Source organism: Oncorhynchus masou, chromosome 5, assembly GCF_036934945.1.
Source record: "Oncorhynchus masou masou isolate Uvic2021 chromosome 5, UVic_Omas_1.1, whole genome shotgun sequence".
In the NCBI taxonomy this organism is placed as follows: Eukaryota; Metazoa; Chordata; class Actinopteri; order Salmoniformes; family Salmonidae; genus Oncorhynchus; species Oncorhynchus masou.
The window spans coordinates 23,914,109-23,930,870 of NC_088216.1; the positions used below are offsets into that span (position 1 = coordinate 23,914,109).

The 16,762-nt window shown below is 47.8% G+C and overlaps 1 protein-coding gene across 1 annotated transcript; it reads left to right on the forward strand.

Annotated features, from left to right (window-relative positions):
- Window positions 1–2,954: 2,954 nt before the first annotated feature.
- LOC135537332 (neuronal vesicle trafficking-associated protein 1-like) lies at window positions 2,955–9,355 on the forward strand. Its single transcript, XM_064963534.1, has 5 exons — window positions 2,955–3,129; window positions 5,282–5,429; window positions 5,860–5,979; window positions 6,074–6,187; window positions 7,863–9,355. Exons 2-5 carry the CDS (start codon window positions 5,301–5,303, stop codon window positions 8,109–8,111), a joined length of 612 nt encoding a protein of 203 aa, XP_064819606.1. The 5' UTR covers window positions 2,955–3,129; window positions 5,282–5,300; the 3' UTR covers window positions 8,112–9,355.
- The last annotated feature ends 7,407 nt before the right edge of the window (window positions 9,356–16,762 follow it).

The following is a 16,762-nucleotide window of genomic DNA, read 5'->3' on the forward strand; positions in this document are numbered from 1 at the left end:
CATGTTGAAGGCCTATCTATAGTCAGGTGGCAGGTGAATCGGACACACACAGATCTGAGGCCAGTTAGGCTTCCTAATAAACCGGCTCATATAGGGCATAACATTTGTTTGACCTTATCATCATGATCTATTGAATAGTTCATCACCATGTTATGCCTTATTTCTAACCAAGTTGGTGAACATACAGAACTGAGCTGAAGCGAGGCTCTATTGACTGTCACTGTGCTGCCATCTGTTGGTAACTAGGATAATAACACTGTGAATTGTGCGTATAGAGAGTCTGTAGATAAATTCGAGAGTTAGTCATGTTTCATGGTCATTTCAATGCAGTCAAATCGGGAGATTTGGGCAAGATTAGAAAGGCGCTTTTTAATTGCCATTTTTGCATTGTAATTTCTATTCCCATGCTGAAGCGAAGTGAATATACATGAAAATACAGCAACAGTGTTTCCAAGACTTGGTTGGTAAATAACAAACATCAGGAAAGCTCTTAGAGTTCATAAAACAGACCGCATTCACAGAAGTGCATTCTTACCTAGCATGTTCAAATTGCTTAGTGAGCCATACACCTTGTAATAATGGTACGCTATACTAGGTACAGTAACTGTTGCAGTTCTGTAATAGTATTAAATGGATTTGAACGGATTCGTCACTAGGTGGCAGTGTTGTTATTCATTTCGCATTAAACAGTGATGTCGGGCCATTCGGTTACCACAACCAAGAAGAAAGCCAGGCTGGTCGGTCACCCGTGATACAAGTCACTACTCAACACCTATCCATCAGAAAGCATGACTTGATTCAACATAAACACTGCATGTCTAAGAATGCTAAATACGTTACACAAATAAAATCATTTTGACTTAATTATGTGACATGACCGTTGAATAATCGCTAACACTAATCACTTAACAGGTAACACTAATCCGGTTACATTTTTGAATGTATTAGAAAAACGATATAACCGGATATACACTTTCTTACGGAGTCCTCGGCCATCTTGTGTTGTATCACTTTTATAAAAACTTAATTAATGCATATTTTATTCTAATAGATTAATCTCTTACATTTGACATGTTTCTTATTGCAATGCTAAAGACATGATGTATTCTATTGATACAATGTAAATCTCCATAGAATGTATAGAATTCACCACTCCACTTCCGGTGCTATATTTTCCTACCAGTACTTCACTGATGACACTCTCCGTCTGTACTTCATGTGTAGTTCTTAATGCAGAACACCCTCCTATACACACACACACACACTGAATCTCATTCACTCTTGCGTTCTCTCTCACACAAACACACACACGCACTCTCCCCTCTCCCTTCTAACTCTAAAGACCATAACCTAATTGATTCTCATTTTCATTATGTTCTCCCAGGGTCTCTCTCTCTCTCCATCTCCCAGCGAACAACAAAACCAGAGGAGACAGAACAGAACAGTCTGCCTCTCACACTGTGAGGATGACACGACCCTCCCCCTAAAGAGGAAGAAATAGAGGGTCTGCTTTGAAGTCCCACCCCCGCAAAGCAAAGGTCAAAATAATAAATGTAGGTCCAATTGAAGGGTATGCAGGGGGGGGACAAAAGGCTCCAAAAGGGGGGCGAATGGTATATTTTGGTCGGGCAGTCCCTCACAGTGTACTAAAGGCATGATGAATTCATAGAATCAGGCATAACCAAAGACGGAGTAGCAGGGGTCCTCGGGGAGAGAATAGGATTTTTTAACCGGGCAGACAGGCCTGGCTCCTGCATCCTACTCTTTTTGTAGGCCATCAGTCTTTCTTTCGTCCCCTCTTTCTTTCTTTCTTTCTTTCTTTCTTTCTTTCTTTCTTTCTTTCTCTCGCTCTCTGTCTGTTTCTCCTTTGCTCACTTAACCTCTCAGAGACACACTCTCTCTCTCACACACACACATTTTCTCTCTCACACACACATACAACTCACACTATTTCTGATAAACACACTCATTCTCCCTCACTCTCTCTCTTACACACAAACACAACAGACACTCTCTCTCTCACACACACACACACGCACTCTGATACACACATATTCTCTCTCGCTCTATCTTACAAACACACACGCAGCAGATACTCTCTCTCACACGCACAAACACACAACAGACACTCTTTCACACACACACACTAACACACACATATTCTCTCTCTAATACACACACATTCTCGCTCACTCTCTCTCTTACACACACACACATACACACACACAGCGTGTTTTCACTTTTTCATTTGTTTGGCTTCTGCATCACCTCTTCACCTCTATTGAAAGGCATAATTAGAGGCACTGATGAATCACAGAGCCATCCCATAGACAGGCCCCATCAGCTGCAGCAGCTGCTGCATGTCACATTGTGGCCATTGTGGTTCACAACAAGTCACTTTCATTTATGTCAGTCTTTGAGGAACTAGGCACTATGTCATTTAAATATGAGCAAGTTTTGTGCAGGTAGTGTTTGGTTGGATTAAAAAATCATATTCATTTTCATTTACATTTTCATTAAAACAATTGTGTCAATGGTTGAACTGTTGAATGATACAGATGAATGGTTTTATTTAATCTGTAGGCCGAGTAATTGGTTTTCAACAAATATTGCATGACAAATCTATATGAATATCACAAACTGATTTAGGATATACCACACCAATTCGGTCTCAAAGTCAATATATACAATAATTTGTAGTTATTAAATGTACACAGAACATTTTGTGGAATTCAATATAGTAGGCTAATACATTTTTTCCCAGGTGAGAAGTAAATAAACGTCGTCAACATGTGTAAAACTGATCTGACTGTGTGTGGCATACAGCAGGCATATAGACAAGGCTATATGGGGACACTACTGCCTGACCTTTACAGTAACATATCAGAGTTCACGTGTAAAATATTCCTTCCCTTTGCTTTGTTATTCCCAACATCTCCCAGACACATTTAATGTGAGGCGCATCATCGAGGCTCCAATTTTCTCTGGAGGATGCAACCGGTACCGAATTACATGCGCAATCCTGCCGTGAATCAGACATCACCACGGTAACCGAACGGTATTCACCATTCTCTGCTTTACCCGTAAACATCCGCGACCCTACCCTACCGATCGTCATCCTCGTACGCAGTAAGTCATTTTTCTCCCTTTGTTATAGCCTATGTGGAATGTATTGTCATCGTTTGTGTAGGCAATTTTATTGATAAGGCTTTATGTCTGCTTGCGCTTACGTGAATAAACCCGTAGCCTACCGTATCCTATAGTCTACATTGCAAATGACATGATTCGATTGTCACAAACAACAACAACAAATTGCCTGATGTGAAAACAGCATTGGTTGCTTATGTCTTTGTGTCTATTTGAGTTTGAATAATGCTGTATATTTCAAGCATATTGGTACGGTTGAGAGCCCCCTCGATATTAATCCAATGCGCGAACGGTCTAAACAATTTCAAAGATGACATTGTCATTTCCGACAATTATATCGGTGTTCAAATTAGCTTTCATAACGAATTCTTGAATGTCAATTTTTTCTTGAATTCTTGAATGTCAATCCATTGCCCTTGTAGCCTATGCAAAGAGCATCTCGAGCAGTCTGTGCCATGACATGAGGTTATAGGTTATGTATGGTGCTTACCGAAACGTATGTTACCACATGACGTGTGATGTGACATGAGTTTCAGCAGTCATGTTCATGCCATTTCTGTCTTGTTTGTTTTCGGGATGTTTGCTAACTGGCCGTCAGCTGTGCTGATCAGTAGAATCTCTGTTGCAGCAAACACGCTTTTTTCAATGCAGCAAGTTGAGATCAGATGCCTGATTAGTGAAACATGAAGAAAAAAGTTAACAGGCCTAGATACTAATAGTTTATAGAATCATTCATTTTTTTTTTTTTGTAAAACAATGTTTTATGTTTTGTTATGTGGTTCTAGCATTTATAAAGCATTAATACACATCACCTCCGTAATGTACTTCCCAATGAAAATATTTAGAGAATATTGACCAAAAATATGAATAGAAAAGATTAAGGAAACTATACAGTTTTTATGGTTATAATGCCATCCACATTCATCCAAACCTTGTTTCACTCCTTGCTGATGGGGGAACAGTTTTGACAGCTGGCTCTCAGCTCTTTCTGCATTGATATAGCATCAGTCAGTCATCTGAATCACCATGGCACCCACACCTCCCTCCTACTGTAGCCTGCAATCTACAGTCTGAAGATGGTGGGCTGTAGTCTTGTACAGACAACCACATTAGCCATTATAGCCACCCACTCACTCCACAGTGCAACAATAGGTAGGCTAATGGAGCCTGGTGTGTGTGTGTGTGTGTGTGTGTGTGTGTGTGTGTGTGTGTGTGTGTGTGTGTGTGTGTGTGTGTGTGTGTGTGTGTGTGTGTGTGTGTGTGTGTGTGTGTGTGTGTGTGTGTGTGTGTGTGTGTGTGTGTGTGTGTGTGTGTGTGTGTGAGAGAGAGAGATAGCCAGAGAGAGAGAGTTTGTGTGTATGTTTTCGTGCTCGTCTGTGTTCCTGCCTATACCTGTCTATATGATTGAACCTGCGAGAAACTGATCTTTGCCCCCTTGTTAGCATCATCATTATGAGTCATTCTCACAGCGGTACAGGATGGCGAGCTACGGAGAAGGTGGTGCTGCATTTCACACGGCGTCAACGAGCTCAGTGGCTTCTCACCTTGTGTTCCACATTCAGATGGTGCTCTGATCGAGGAAGAGGGGGAACAGCACAGTTAGACCAACACACACATGGGATATGAAACAAACACACAGCGTTGTGTTCCTGTGTGTAGCCCACGCAACGTCTTTACATGACTCACCTTGGAATTACAGCCAGTATGGACATAATAAACTAATAAACATAATAAACGAATGAAAGAGATACTGTCGGCCTACTTGTGGGAATAGACATAATGACGATGACACCTAGTTTGACACAAACCTCCTAGATAGTGCAGGGCATCCATTTTAAATAAAGTTCTCACCATCATCATCACCACCACCATCGTTTTAACATTATCATCAATTTCAGCCACACAAGGAAACAAGGAGCAACGAAGTGGAATAAAACCAAGCTGCATTACCAAGTATCCTACCCTCTACACAGTAAAGCCAAACTGAGTTGCGTTACCCAGCATCTAATCGTTCAGCACTGTTTGTATTGCGATCCATATCGTCCAGACAGACAGTCATTGAGAAGTAGTTGGAACCCAACAGAGCTGTGTTACCCAGCATCTGATCCTCTGCACTGCTTCTTTCCCCATCCAGATTGGTCAGGCAGGCAGACATGGTGAAGCTGGGCAGTAACCTGGCTGATAAGATGGATAAAGAACAGTCTATGGACGATGGCTTTGATAACATCCCCCTCATCACCCCTCTGGAGGTGAACCAGCTGCAACAGCCATACTTAGACAAGGTAACAACGTGAGTGTGTGCGTGCGTGCATGTGTGTGTGCGTGTGTGTGTGTGCGTGCGCGCACCCAGCAATTATTAAGCATGTTCAGTACATCCTGTCTGTATATTACATTACACTGCATGTCTAGACACACATCAAGCCTACATCATTTCTGAGCCTGTCATTGGTCCCTGTACTGTGCCTTGACCCAGCCTCCCTGTTATCCTAATGATTCAGAGTGCTGTGGCATCACTCCACACTATCTCAGAGCCTCTTAGAATACATAGTAGATCACACACACACACACACACACACACACACACACACACACACACACACACACACACACACACACACACACCTTACAGTTCTATTTAAGGCAGCAACCCGGTTCCAACCCAGCGATCTGACTCGGAGTGCTCTGCTGTGCTATGCTGCTGTTCATCCTCAGGTAATCGTGAAGACCACAACAGAGTATCAGCTGCAGCAGAAGAAAAAGAAGAAGTTGTACGTGCCGGGAATCAAGAAGCTGAATATAAAACTGTACGACGAGGTATCAGAGAAGGTCAAGGTAAAGTCTTATCTAAGGGCTAGCAGTATGTTTACTGAAGTACTACTGGGAATGGTGATATGCATTGTCGTGTGTGTGTGTGTGTGTGTTCCAGCTCACAGGTTTGATCCTCATCACCCTTGGGTTCCTGGCTTGTCTTCTCCTGCTGGTCATGTACAAGGCTCTGTGGTACAATCAACTTACCTGCCCAGAGGGCTTCATTCTCAAGGTAGGCATCACTAACACACACACTAACACTCTATCCGAACAGCTTATGTCCCGATGGTAAGGTAGACTACTGAAAGCATCGTCATCATCACATACACACATAAACACACATTGCCTGCTATCCCAGTCAGACAGTCCTAGAGGTTTTTATTTTAATTTAGCCTTTAACTAGGCAAGTCAGTTAAGAAATGACTGCACCGGCCAAACCCGGACGACTCTGGACCAATTGTGCACCGCCCTATTGTACTCCCAATCACGGGCAGTTGTGATACATCCTGGAATCGAACCAGGGTGTCTGTCATGACGCCTCAAGCACTGAGATGCAGTGCCTCAGACCGCTGCGCCACTCGGGGTTACATTCATTAAAACCACAGACAAGAAGCAGAGGTTGTTTCTCTAGCGTTCTCCCACAGAGACCAACAGAGGACTATTATTTAAGTTCTTATAATCGCCTTCACAAACATAATTATCATCCAGTCCCAATGACTTACTAATACACCCTCTCCTATAGTCAATACTTACTGTACACCTCATCTAGTACTCATACTGTATTCTGTTGACAACATATTTTCCCACCAGAGACTTCTAAGGGATTCTCTCCCACTCTTTCTGTCTCTTCACTCTGGGAACATAAACTCATTATCTCCTTAGGACACCTCCCAGGCATCGTGTGCTCAGGCAACGTTCCCCGCCTGTTACTCTCTACAAAGGCTCCCTGTCTTTTAAAGAGCGAGAGGCAGGCAAGGCTTTTTGGTCAGGCAGTAGATTGGGACGCCCGTGAATCAGAGAGGGGCCTTTCATTAAGGCTGAGCGTGACTAAACTGTGATTAAAGGCTGAAGACGAGAGGAGGGAGATGGGCGACGGGGCCTTCCCGGCAGAGGCTTTTGATGTAGACGGGTACAGTGTAGCTCGCAGCGTTTTTCCACAGCTAATGTGTTGTTGGAGACATGAAAAGGGGCAGGGAAATAGGAGAGTCAAGCGGAGGGTGTCGTGGCGTTGTCTTCCGTTTAGCAGAGCGTAGGCAGCCAGGGTTGTTGTGAGAGGTCATTTCTCCCAATACTGATGAAAGGTCAGGTTGTCTGTCAAGAAGCCTGGGATTCCCCTCAGGGGTTTGTTCAGTAGACCGATGCTACTCAATGGGAAAACGCTCGTAAGGAAAACTGACTTGAGCTTGGCAAATGACCTGTCTTTCCCTTCGACAGCTTACGCGTTCATTTATCTAAGGATGGCATCTCAGGTGTCATATCTAATGAGACGAAGCTGGCACATCTAAGTTTGAATATGAAAAATGATTTCCCTAAAAGAACCTTACTCATGCTCGCCCACGCTGTGGAATAAGACGTTGTATGACTCACTCGTAATAAGTCGTTTCAGTGAAGGGTAAGGTAGTAACATGTGACTTGCCCTCATCATTTGCCGAGTCCTACCACAACCCATTATGATGACCAGAATCCCTGCTGTCCCTAACTGTAAATAGAGGCAACAGTATCATACGTCATCACTTTGCACACCCTCTTCACTGATGCTTCTGCCTCCCGGCTCCTGTCTCTTACAGGGTTGGGGGTCACTTTCCATTCACTCAATTCAGGAAGTGATTTAAAACTGATATTTTTTCACATCCTGAAGTAAATAATAAAATTGACACCAACCGTCCTGTCTTCTCTTCCCCATGCAGCACAAGCACTGCACCCCAGCAGCGGTCCTGGAGCCCTGGTACTACACAGAGCAGCAGCAGCAGGAGGACCCAGGCGTGCCCCCCCGCTCCAGCAGTCTCTACACCGCCCTGGGTCACCTCAACCAGGCCAAGAGGGCCGCCGCCGGCGGCATCATCCCCGAGCTGCCCCCGTCACCATGGTTCCCCGTCATCAATGCCCTGAAGCAAGCCGAGAGGGCCAAAGAGGAGGCGAGTCGTTCGAAGGAGTGAGGGATGGAGGGATTTCCAGAGGGAAAGGGTTTAGGAAGGGGGTGATAAAAGTAGAAGGGTATATGGGGTTTCCAAAAGGAAGAGTTAGGAAGAGGGGATGGAGATGGAGATGGGGGGGGGGAGTGTTGTTTACTTGGGGGAGTTGACTATGAGGTATTCTGGGTAACGCTCCAAATGTCTGTTTAGGTGTCAGCGAACGTGACTCATTTGCAGTAAAGTTAATCTCTCTATGACGTTATCAGTGAGGACCACCGCCTTGTGTTACGTGCGTGCGTGCCTGTGAGAGAGAGAGAGAGAGAGAGAGAGAGAGAGAGAGAGAGAGAGAGAGAGAGAGAGAGAGAGAGAGAGAGAGAGAGAGAGAGAGAGAGATGCGTGTTGGAGAACTGAACATAACAACATTCCCTGAAATGCTCACTAGATTGTCTTTATCAGACTACCATGTTTTCAGGTTTTTATGTTATTCTGAACTGAATGTAGAGTATTGTTAGTCATGTGGTCTGACAAGGTTTAGCGTTATTACATTTAGATCGAACTAGACATGTTTTTTGTAGATTTTTACATACACAGTTCGGAAATAAAATGTTTTGTTCTATTCAGGAAGCACAGAGCCCACATTAATTTAGAAACATGATTGTAAGAAACATATTTATCATGCCTTTTTTTCTCAATAGATTTTCCAGCAGCTGTGAACAATTTGTGTATGAGGATTTTGGTACAATTGGGTATGAGGAACCTGAATATTTTCAGGTGGAAGATAACAAAATGGATTGATGTCATTTCAATTCAGATGATTTCGAATGTAGTAGACTAGCAGGTGTACACGTTGGATTCCTGTCTCATAATTCATATTTTAACAACATTAACTACCTAGAGTATCCGTATCTTTGTGTTTTCTAGTATTTATTTAAAGACCTATTTATTGTGAGCTTACTTTATTCCTTAAGCTATTTATTATTATTTTTTTTTATTTGGGTAAAAAGCTTGAAGGATTCAATTTTTTTAATTATTTATTTGGGGATTTTAAAATAGTGAATCAAATGCAATGCGATTCATATCAAGTTTGCATTAAACCTAATTCATCATAATAACTGGCAGTATTTTCACCATGGATCAGATTGTGATACTGCCATTGTGTCACCATTCACCACCCAGCGTTAATAAACCTTGTTCTGTTCTGAGTGCCAAACGTTTATGTCAGACCCATCTGCTCTGATGTCATCATTAAAGTGTCAATCATAATCTGGGACTTGTTGAATTGCCTTTTTTACTGATTGCTTGTACTTTCAATGCACAATCGCAACGCTCAATTTTTTACGATCCAGTTTCAATATCTATTTACCAGGTATTTCCAAATTGTTTCTATGAATTTTTTTATATATTTTTTATGAAGAAAACCAAGTAAAAGTACACCAAAAGGAGTCCGTTATTTTCACTGTTGATTATTCAGAGATGAGTGGCGTGCACAGAATGCTAAACATGACTTGCTTCTTTTCTTCAAACCTTAGCTATTCGGAACTGAGCCATATCCTCCTCTCTCCCTCTCTGTCTCTCTTTCTATCTCTGTCTCTCTTTCTGTGTCTCTCTCTCTATCTCGCTCTCTCTTTCTGTCTCTCTCTCTCTATCTCGCTCTCTCTTTCTCTATCTATCTCTGTCTCTCTTTCTGTCTCTATCTCGCTCTCTCTTTCTGTCTCTCTCTCTCTGTCTCTCTCTCTCCCGCTCGTTCTCTCTGTCTCTCTTTCTCTCTCTCTTGTTCGCTCTCTCGCTTTCTCTCTCTCTCTTTCTCCTATTTCTGTCAGGGACTCTGCTGTGAGGCTGTCTGCATCTCATTTACACTCACATATTTTCACACCATCGCATTAAGCCCGGAGACGTGTGTGGATTTATGTGTGTTTTGTGTGTGTGTGCTTGCTTGTGTGCACGTCTGTGTGTGTGTGTGTATGGGCAGGCTCATGTGTATGTGTGTGTGCATGTGCACATGTGTGTGTTTACGGATGCCTATGTGTACATGCACCTACTGCATGTGTGTGTGTGTGTGTGCCCAGCCACGCTTATTAATGAAATTGACATTATGCCCAGTTTAGACTGTGATGGGAGTTTTTTTCTCTCCCCCTCCGCATGCAGTTGCTGAGTGACAAACTTTGTCCGCTTGGCCTAGGGCATGGAACTACATAAAGTGTTAAAAAGTATTTATTAGGCCATTTCCAGACCCCATGCTTAGTCAAAGCATAGCATCTCATGCCAAGAAGGCTTGGATTTGGGGCCGGGGGGAAATCAAATAAAATCTGCTGGGTAGTCACGTAAAGGCCTCCAGTCTCGTTTCCCTCGCTTTACAACATCAACAGATCTCCACAGTAAAATAGCAGGTTGGCTTTTAATTTGTTCTGACTGTTTGGAGGCTCCGCATTCCCCAGTAGATTGCGAGGAGTCACTGCCAAAAGTCATTTAGGCTCATTTAGTGTATAACGTTTGCCATAATCAAATTCCTCTGGGGTTTTTCTGATGTCACAAATAACAAGAGGAGAATGTGAGAGAGAGGGGACTTGGAGTGATGTAACTGTAATGTTCTCTCTCTCTTTCTTTTCATTGTTCTGTTTCATTTTTTATTTGTCTAGGTGATTACTCTCTCTCTCAGCGGCTGATAAGTAGGGAGGTGTAATTAAAGTATGTAAAAAAAAAAGTATGAAAAAAGTGAGAAAATTGGAGAGAGGTAGAAGAGAAGAAAGACAGAGACCAAACAAGGATAAGAAAGGAGGGAGAGAGAGATATGAGAAAATAAGAGAGAGACAGTGGACAGGAGGGGAGAGAGAGACAGTGGAAATGAGAGGGGAGAGAGACAGTGGAAAGGAGAGGGGAGAGAGACAGTGGAAAGGAGAGGGGAGAGAGTGGAAAGGAGAGGGGAGAGACAGTGGAAAGGAGAGGGGAGAGAGACAGTGGAAAGGAGAGGGGAGAGAGACAGTGGACAGGAGAGGGGAGAGAGACAGTGGACAGGAGAGGGAGAGAGACAGTGGAAAGGAGATGGGAGAGAGACAGTGGACAGGAGAGGGGAGAGAGACAGTGGAAAGGAGAGGGGAGAGAGACAGTGGAAAGGAGAGGGGAGAGAGACAGTGGAAAGGAGAGGGGAGAGAGACAGTGGAAAGGAGAGGGGAGAGAGACAGTGGAAAGGAGAGGGAGAGAGACAGTGGAAAGGAGAGGGAGAGAGACAGTGGAAAGGAGAGGGAGAGAGACAGTGGAAAGGAGAGGGGAGAGAGATAGTGGAAAGGAGAGGGGAGAGAGACAGTGGAAAGGAGAGGGGAGAGAGACAGTGGAAAGGAGATGGGAGAGAGACAGTGGAAAGGAGAGGGGAGAGAGACAGTGGAAATGAGAGGGGGAGAGACAGTGGACAGGAGAGGGGAGAGAGACAGTGGACAGGAGAGGAGAGAGAGACAGTGGACAGGAGAGGGGAGAGAGACAGTGGAAAGGAGATGGGAGAGAGACAGTGGACAGGAGAGGAGAGAGAGACAGTGGAAAGGAGAGGAGAGAGAGACAGTGGAAAGGAGAGGGGAGAGAGACAGTGGACAGGAGAGGAGAGAGAGACAGTGGACAGGAGAGGGGAGAGAGACAGTGGACAGGAGAGGAGAGAGAGACAGTGGACAGGAGAGGAGAGAGAGACAGTGGAAAGGAGAGGGGAGAGAGACAGTGGACAGGAGAGGGGAGAGAGACAGTGGAAAGGAGAGGGGAGAGAGACAGTGGAAAGGAGAGGGGAGAGAGACAGTGGACAGGAGAGGAGAGAGAGACAGTGGACAGGAGAGGAGAGAGAGACAGTGGACAGGAGAGGAGAGAGAGACAGTGGAAAGGAGAGGGGAGAGAGACAGTGGAAAGGGAGGGGAGAGAGACAGTGGAAAGGAGATGGGAGAGAGACAGTGGACAGGAGATGGGAGAGAGACAGTGGAAAGGAGATGGGAGAGAGACAGTGGACAGGAGAGGGGAGAGAGACAGTGGAGAGGAGAGAGAGACAGTGGAAAGGAGAGGGGAGAGAGACAGTGGAAAGGAGAGGGGAGAGAGACAGTGGAGAGGAGAGAGAGACAGTGGAAAGGAGATGGGAGAGAGACAGTGGACAGGAGATGGGAGAGAGACAGTGGAAAGGAGAGGGGAGAGCGACAGTGGAAATGAGAGGGGAGAGAGACAGTGGACAGGAGAGGGGAGAGAGACAGTGGACAGGAGAGGAGAGAGCCAGTGGACAGGAGAGGGGAGAGAGACAGTGGAGAGGAGAGAGAGACAGTGGACAGGAGAGGGGAGAGAGACAGTGGACAGGAGAGGGGAGAGAGACAGTGGACAGGAGAGGAGAGAGACAGTGGACAGGAGAGGGAGAGAGACAGTGGACAGGAGAGGGAGAGAGACAGTGGAGAGGAGAGGGAGAGAGACAGTGGACAGGAGAGGGGAGAGCCAGTGGACAGGAGAGGGGAGAGAGACAGTGGAAAGGAGAGGGAGAGAGACAGTGGAAAGGAGAGGGAGAGAGACAGTGGAAAGGAGAGGGGAGAGAGACAGTGGAAAGGAGAGGGGAGAGAGACAGTGGAAAGGAGATGGGAGAGAGACAGTGGAAAGGAGAGGAGAGAGAGACAGTGGAAAGGAGAGGGGAGAGAGACAGTGGACAGGAGAGGGGAGAGAGACAGTGGAGAGGAGAGAGAGACAGTGGAAAGGAGAGGGGAGAGAGACAGTGGAAATGAGAGGGGAGAGAGACAGTGGAGAGGAGAGAGAGACAGTGGAAAGGAGATGGGAGAGAGACAGTGGACAGGAGATGGGAGAGAGACAGTGGAAAGGAGAGGGGAGAGAGACAGTGGAAATGAGAGGGGAGAGAGACAGTGGACAGGAGAGGGGAGAGAGACAGTGGACAGGAGAGGAGAGAGCCAGTGGACAGGAGAGGGGAGAGAGACAGTGGAGAGGAGAGAGAGACAGTGGACAGGAGAGGGGAGAGAGACAGTGGACAGGAGAGGGGAGAGAGACAGTGGACAGGAGAGGAGAGAGACAGTGGACAGGAGAGGGGAGAGAGACAGTGGACAGGAGAGGGGAGAGAGACAGTGGAGAGGAGAGGGGAGAGAGACAGTGGACAGGAGAGGGGAGAGCCAGTGGACAGGAGAGGGGAGAGAGACAGTGGAAAGGAGAGGGGAGAGAGACAGTGGAAAGGAGAGGGGAGAGAGACAGTGGAAAGGAGAGGGGAGAGAGACAGTGGAAAGGAGAGGGAGAGAGACAGTGGACAGGAGATGGGAGAGAGACAGTGGAAAGGAGAGGAGAGAGAGACAGTGGAAAGGAGAGGGGAGAGAGACAGTGGACAGGAGAGGGGAGAGAGACAGTGGAGAGGAGAGAGAGACAGTGGAAAGGAGAGGGGAGAGAGACAGTGGAGAGGAGAGAGAGACAGTGGAAAGGAGATGGGAGAGAGACAGTGGACAGGAGATGGGAGAGAGACAGTGGAAAGGAGAGGGGAGAGAGACAGTGGAAATGAGAGGGGAGAGAGACAGTGGACAGGAGAGGGGAGAGAGACAGTGGACAGGAGAGGAGAGAGCCAGTGGACAGGAGAGGGGAGAGAGACAGTGGAGAGGAGAGGAGAGAGAGACAGTGGACAGGAGAGGGGAGAGAGACAGTTGACAGGAGAGGAGAGAGACAGTGGACAGGAGAGGGGAGAGAGACAGTGGACATGAGAGGGGAGAGAGACAGTGGACAGGAGAGGGGAGAGAGACAGTGGACAGGAGAGGGGAGAGAGACAGTGGACAGGAGAGGGGAGAGAGACAGTGGACAGGAGAGGAGAGAGACAGTGGACAGGAGAGGGGAGAGAGACAGTGGACAGGAGAGGGAGAGAGACAGTGGACAGGAGAGGGAGAGAGACAGTGGACAGGAGAGGGAGAGAGACAGTGGACAGGAGAGGGAGAGAGACAGTGGACAGGAGAGGGAGAGGGAGAGAGACAGTGGACAGGAGAGGAGAGAGACAGTGGACAGGAGAGGGGAGAGAGACAGTGGAGAGGAGAGGAGAGAGAGACAGTGGACAGGAGAGGGGAGAGAGACAGTGGAAATGAGAGGGGAGAGAGACAGTGGACAGGAGAGGGGAGAGAGACAGTGGACAGGAGAGGAGAGAGCCAGTGGACAGGAGAGGGGAGAGAGACAGTTGACAGGAGAGGAGAGAGACAGTGGACAGGAGAGGGGAGAGAGACAGTGGACATGAGAGGGGAGAGAGACAGTGGACAGGAGAGGGGAGAGAGACAGTGGACAGGAGAGGGGAGAGAGACAGTGGACAGGAGAGGGGAGAGAGACAGTGGACAGGAGAGGAGAGAGACAGTGGACAGGAGAGGGGAGAGAGACAGTGGACAGGAGAGGGGAGAGAGACAGTGGACAGGAGAGGGGAGAGAGACAGTGGACAGGAGAGGGGAGAGAGACAGTGGACAGGAGAGGGGAGAGAGACAGTGGACAGGAGAGGGGAGAGGGGAGAGAGACAGTGGACAGGAGAGGAGAGAGACAGTGGACAGGAGAGGGGAGAGAGACAGTGGAGAGGAGAGGAGAGAGAGACAGTGGACAGGAGAGGGGAGAGAGACAGTGGAAATGAGAGGGGAGAGAGACAGTGGACAGGAGAGGGGAGAGAGACAGTGGACAGGAGAGGAGAGAGCCAGTGGACAGGAGAGGGGAGAGAGACAGTGGAGAGGAGAGGAGAGAGAGACAGTGGACAGGAGAGGGGAGAGAGACAGTTGACAGGAGAGGAGAGAGACAGTGGACAGGAGAGGGGAGAGAGACAGTGGACATGAGAGGGAGAGAGACAGTGGACAGGAGAGGGGAGAGAGACAGTGGACAGGAGAGGGAGAGAGACAGTGGACAGGAGAGGGAGAGAGACAGTGGACAGGAGAGGAGAGAGACAGTGGACAGGAGAGGGAGAGAGACAGTGGACAGGAGAGGGAGAGAGACAGTGGACAGGAGAGGGGAGAGAGACAGTGGACAGGAGAGGGGAGAGAGACAGTGGACAGGAGAGGGAGAGAGACAGTGGACAGGAGAGGGGAGAGGGAGAGAGACAGTGGACAGGAGAGGAGAGAGACAGTGGACAGGAGAGGGGAGAGAGACAGTGGAGAGGAGAGGAGAGAGAGACAGTGGACAGGAGAGGGAGAGAGACAGTGGAAATGAGAGGGAGAGAGACAGTGGACAGGAGAGGGGAGAGAGACAGTGGACAGGAGAGGAGAGAGCCAGTGGACAGGAGAGGGGAGAGAGACAGTTGACAGGAGAGGAGAGAGACAGTGGACAGGAGAGGGGAGAGAGACAGTGGACATGAGAGGGAGAGAGACAGTGGACAGGAGAGGGAGAGAGACAGTGGACAGGAGAGGGGAGAGAGACAGTGGACAGGAGAGGGGAGAGAGACAGTGGACAGGAGAGGAGAGAGACAGTGGACAGGAGAGGGGAGAGAGACAGTGGAAAGGAGAGGGGAGAGAGACAGTGGACAGGAGAGGAGAGAGCCAGTGGACAGGAGAGGGGAGAGAGACAGTGGAAAGGAGAGGGGAGAGAGACAGTGGAAAGGAGAGGGGAGAGAGACAGTGGAAAGGAGAGGGGAGAGAGACAGTGGAAAGGAGAGGGGAAAAAGACAGTGGAAAGGAGAGGGGAGAGAGACAGTGGAAAGGAGAGGGGAGAGAGACAGCGGACAGGAGAGGGGAGAGAGACAGTGGACAGGAGAGGAGAGAGAGACAGTGGACAGGAGAGGGGAGAGAGACAGTGGAAAGGAGATGGGAGAGAGACAGTGGACAGGAGAGGAGAGAGAGACAGTGGAAAGGAGAGGAGAGAGAGACAGTGGAAAGGAGAGGGGAGAGAGACAGTGGACAGGAGAGGAGAGAGAGACAGTGGACAGGAGATGGGAGAGAGACAGTGGAAAGGAGAGGGGAGAGAGACAGTGGAAAGGAGAGGGGAGAGAGACAGTGGACAGGAGATGAGAGAGAGACAGTGGACAGGAGAGGGGAGAGAGACAGTGGAAAGGAGAGGGGAGAGAGACAGTGGACAGGAGAGGGGAGAGAGACAGTGGAAAGGAGAGGGGAGAGAGACAGTGGACAGGAGAGGGGAGAGAGACAGTGGAAAGGAGAGGGAGAGAGACAGTGGACAGGAGAGGAGAGAGAGACAGTGGAAAGGAGAGGGAGAGAGACAGTGGACAGGAGAGGGGAGAGAGACAGTGGAAAGGAGAGGGAGAGAGACAGTGGAAAGGAGAGGGGAGAGAGACAGTGGAAAGGAGAGGGGAGAGAGACAGTGGACAGGAGAGGAGAGAGAGACAGTGGACAGGAGAGGAGAGAGAGACCGTGGACAGGAGAGGAGAGAGAGACAGTGGACAGGAGAGGAGAGAGAGACAGTGGAAAGGAGAGGGGAGAGAGACAGTGGACAGGAGAGGGGAGAGAGACAGTGGAAAGGAGAGGGGAGAGAGACAGTGGAAATGAGAGGGGAGAGAGACAGTGGACAGGAGAGGGGAGAGAGACAGTGGACAGGAGAGGAGAGAGAGACAGTGGAAAGGAGAGGGGAGAGAGACAGTGGACTGGAGAGGGGAGAGAGACAGTGGAAAAGAGAGGGGAGAGAGACAGTGGAAATGAGAGGGGAGAGAGACAGTGGACAGGAGAGGGGAGAGAGACAGGGGACAGGAGAGGAGAGAGAGACAGGGGTCAGGAGAGGGA

Coding starts and splice junctions, on each gene's coding strand:
- LOC135537332 (XM_064963534.1), top strand. CDS start 5,301: ATGGTGAAGCTGGGCAGTAACCTGGCTGATAAGATGGATAAAGAACAG. Junction 5,980..6,073: donor AGGTATCAGAGAAGGTCAAG/GTAAAGTCTTAT, acceptor TGTGTGTTCCAG/CTCACAGGTTTGATCCTCAT. Junction 6,188..7,862: donor CAGAGGGCTTCATTCTCAAG/GTAGGCATCACT, acceptor TTCCCCATGCAG/CACAAGCACTGCACCCCAGC.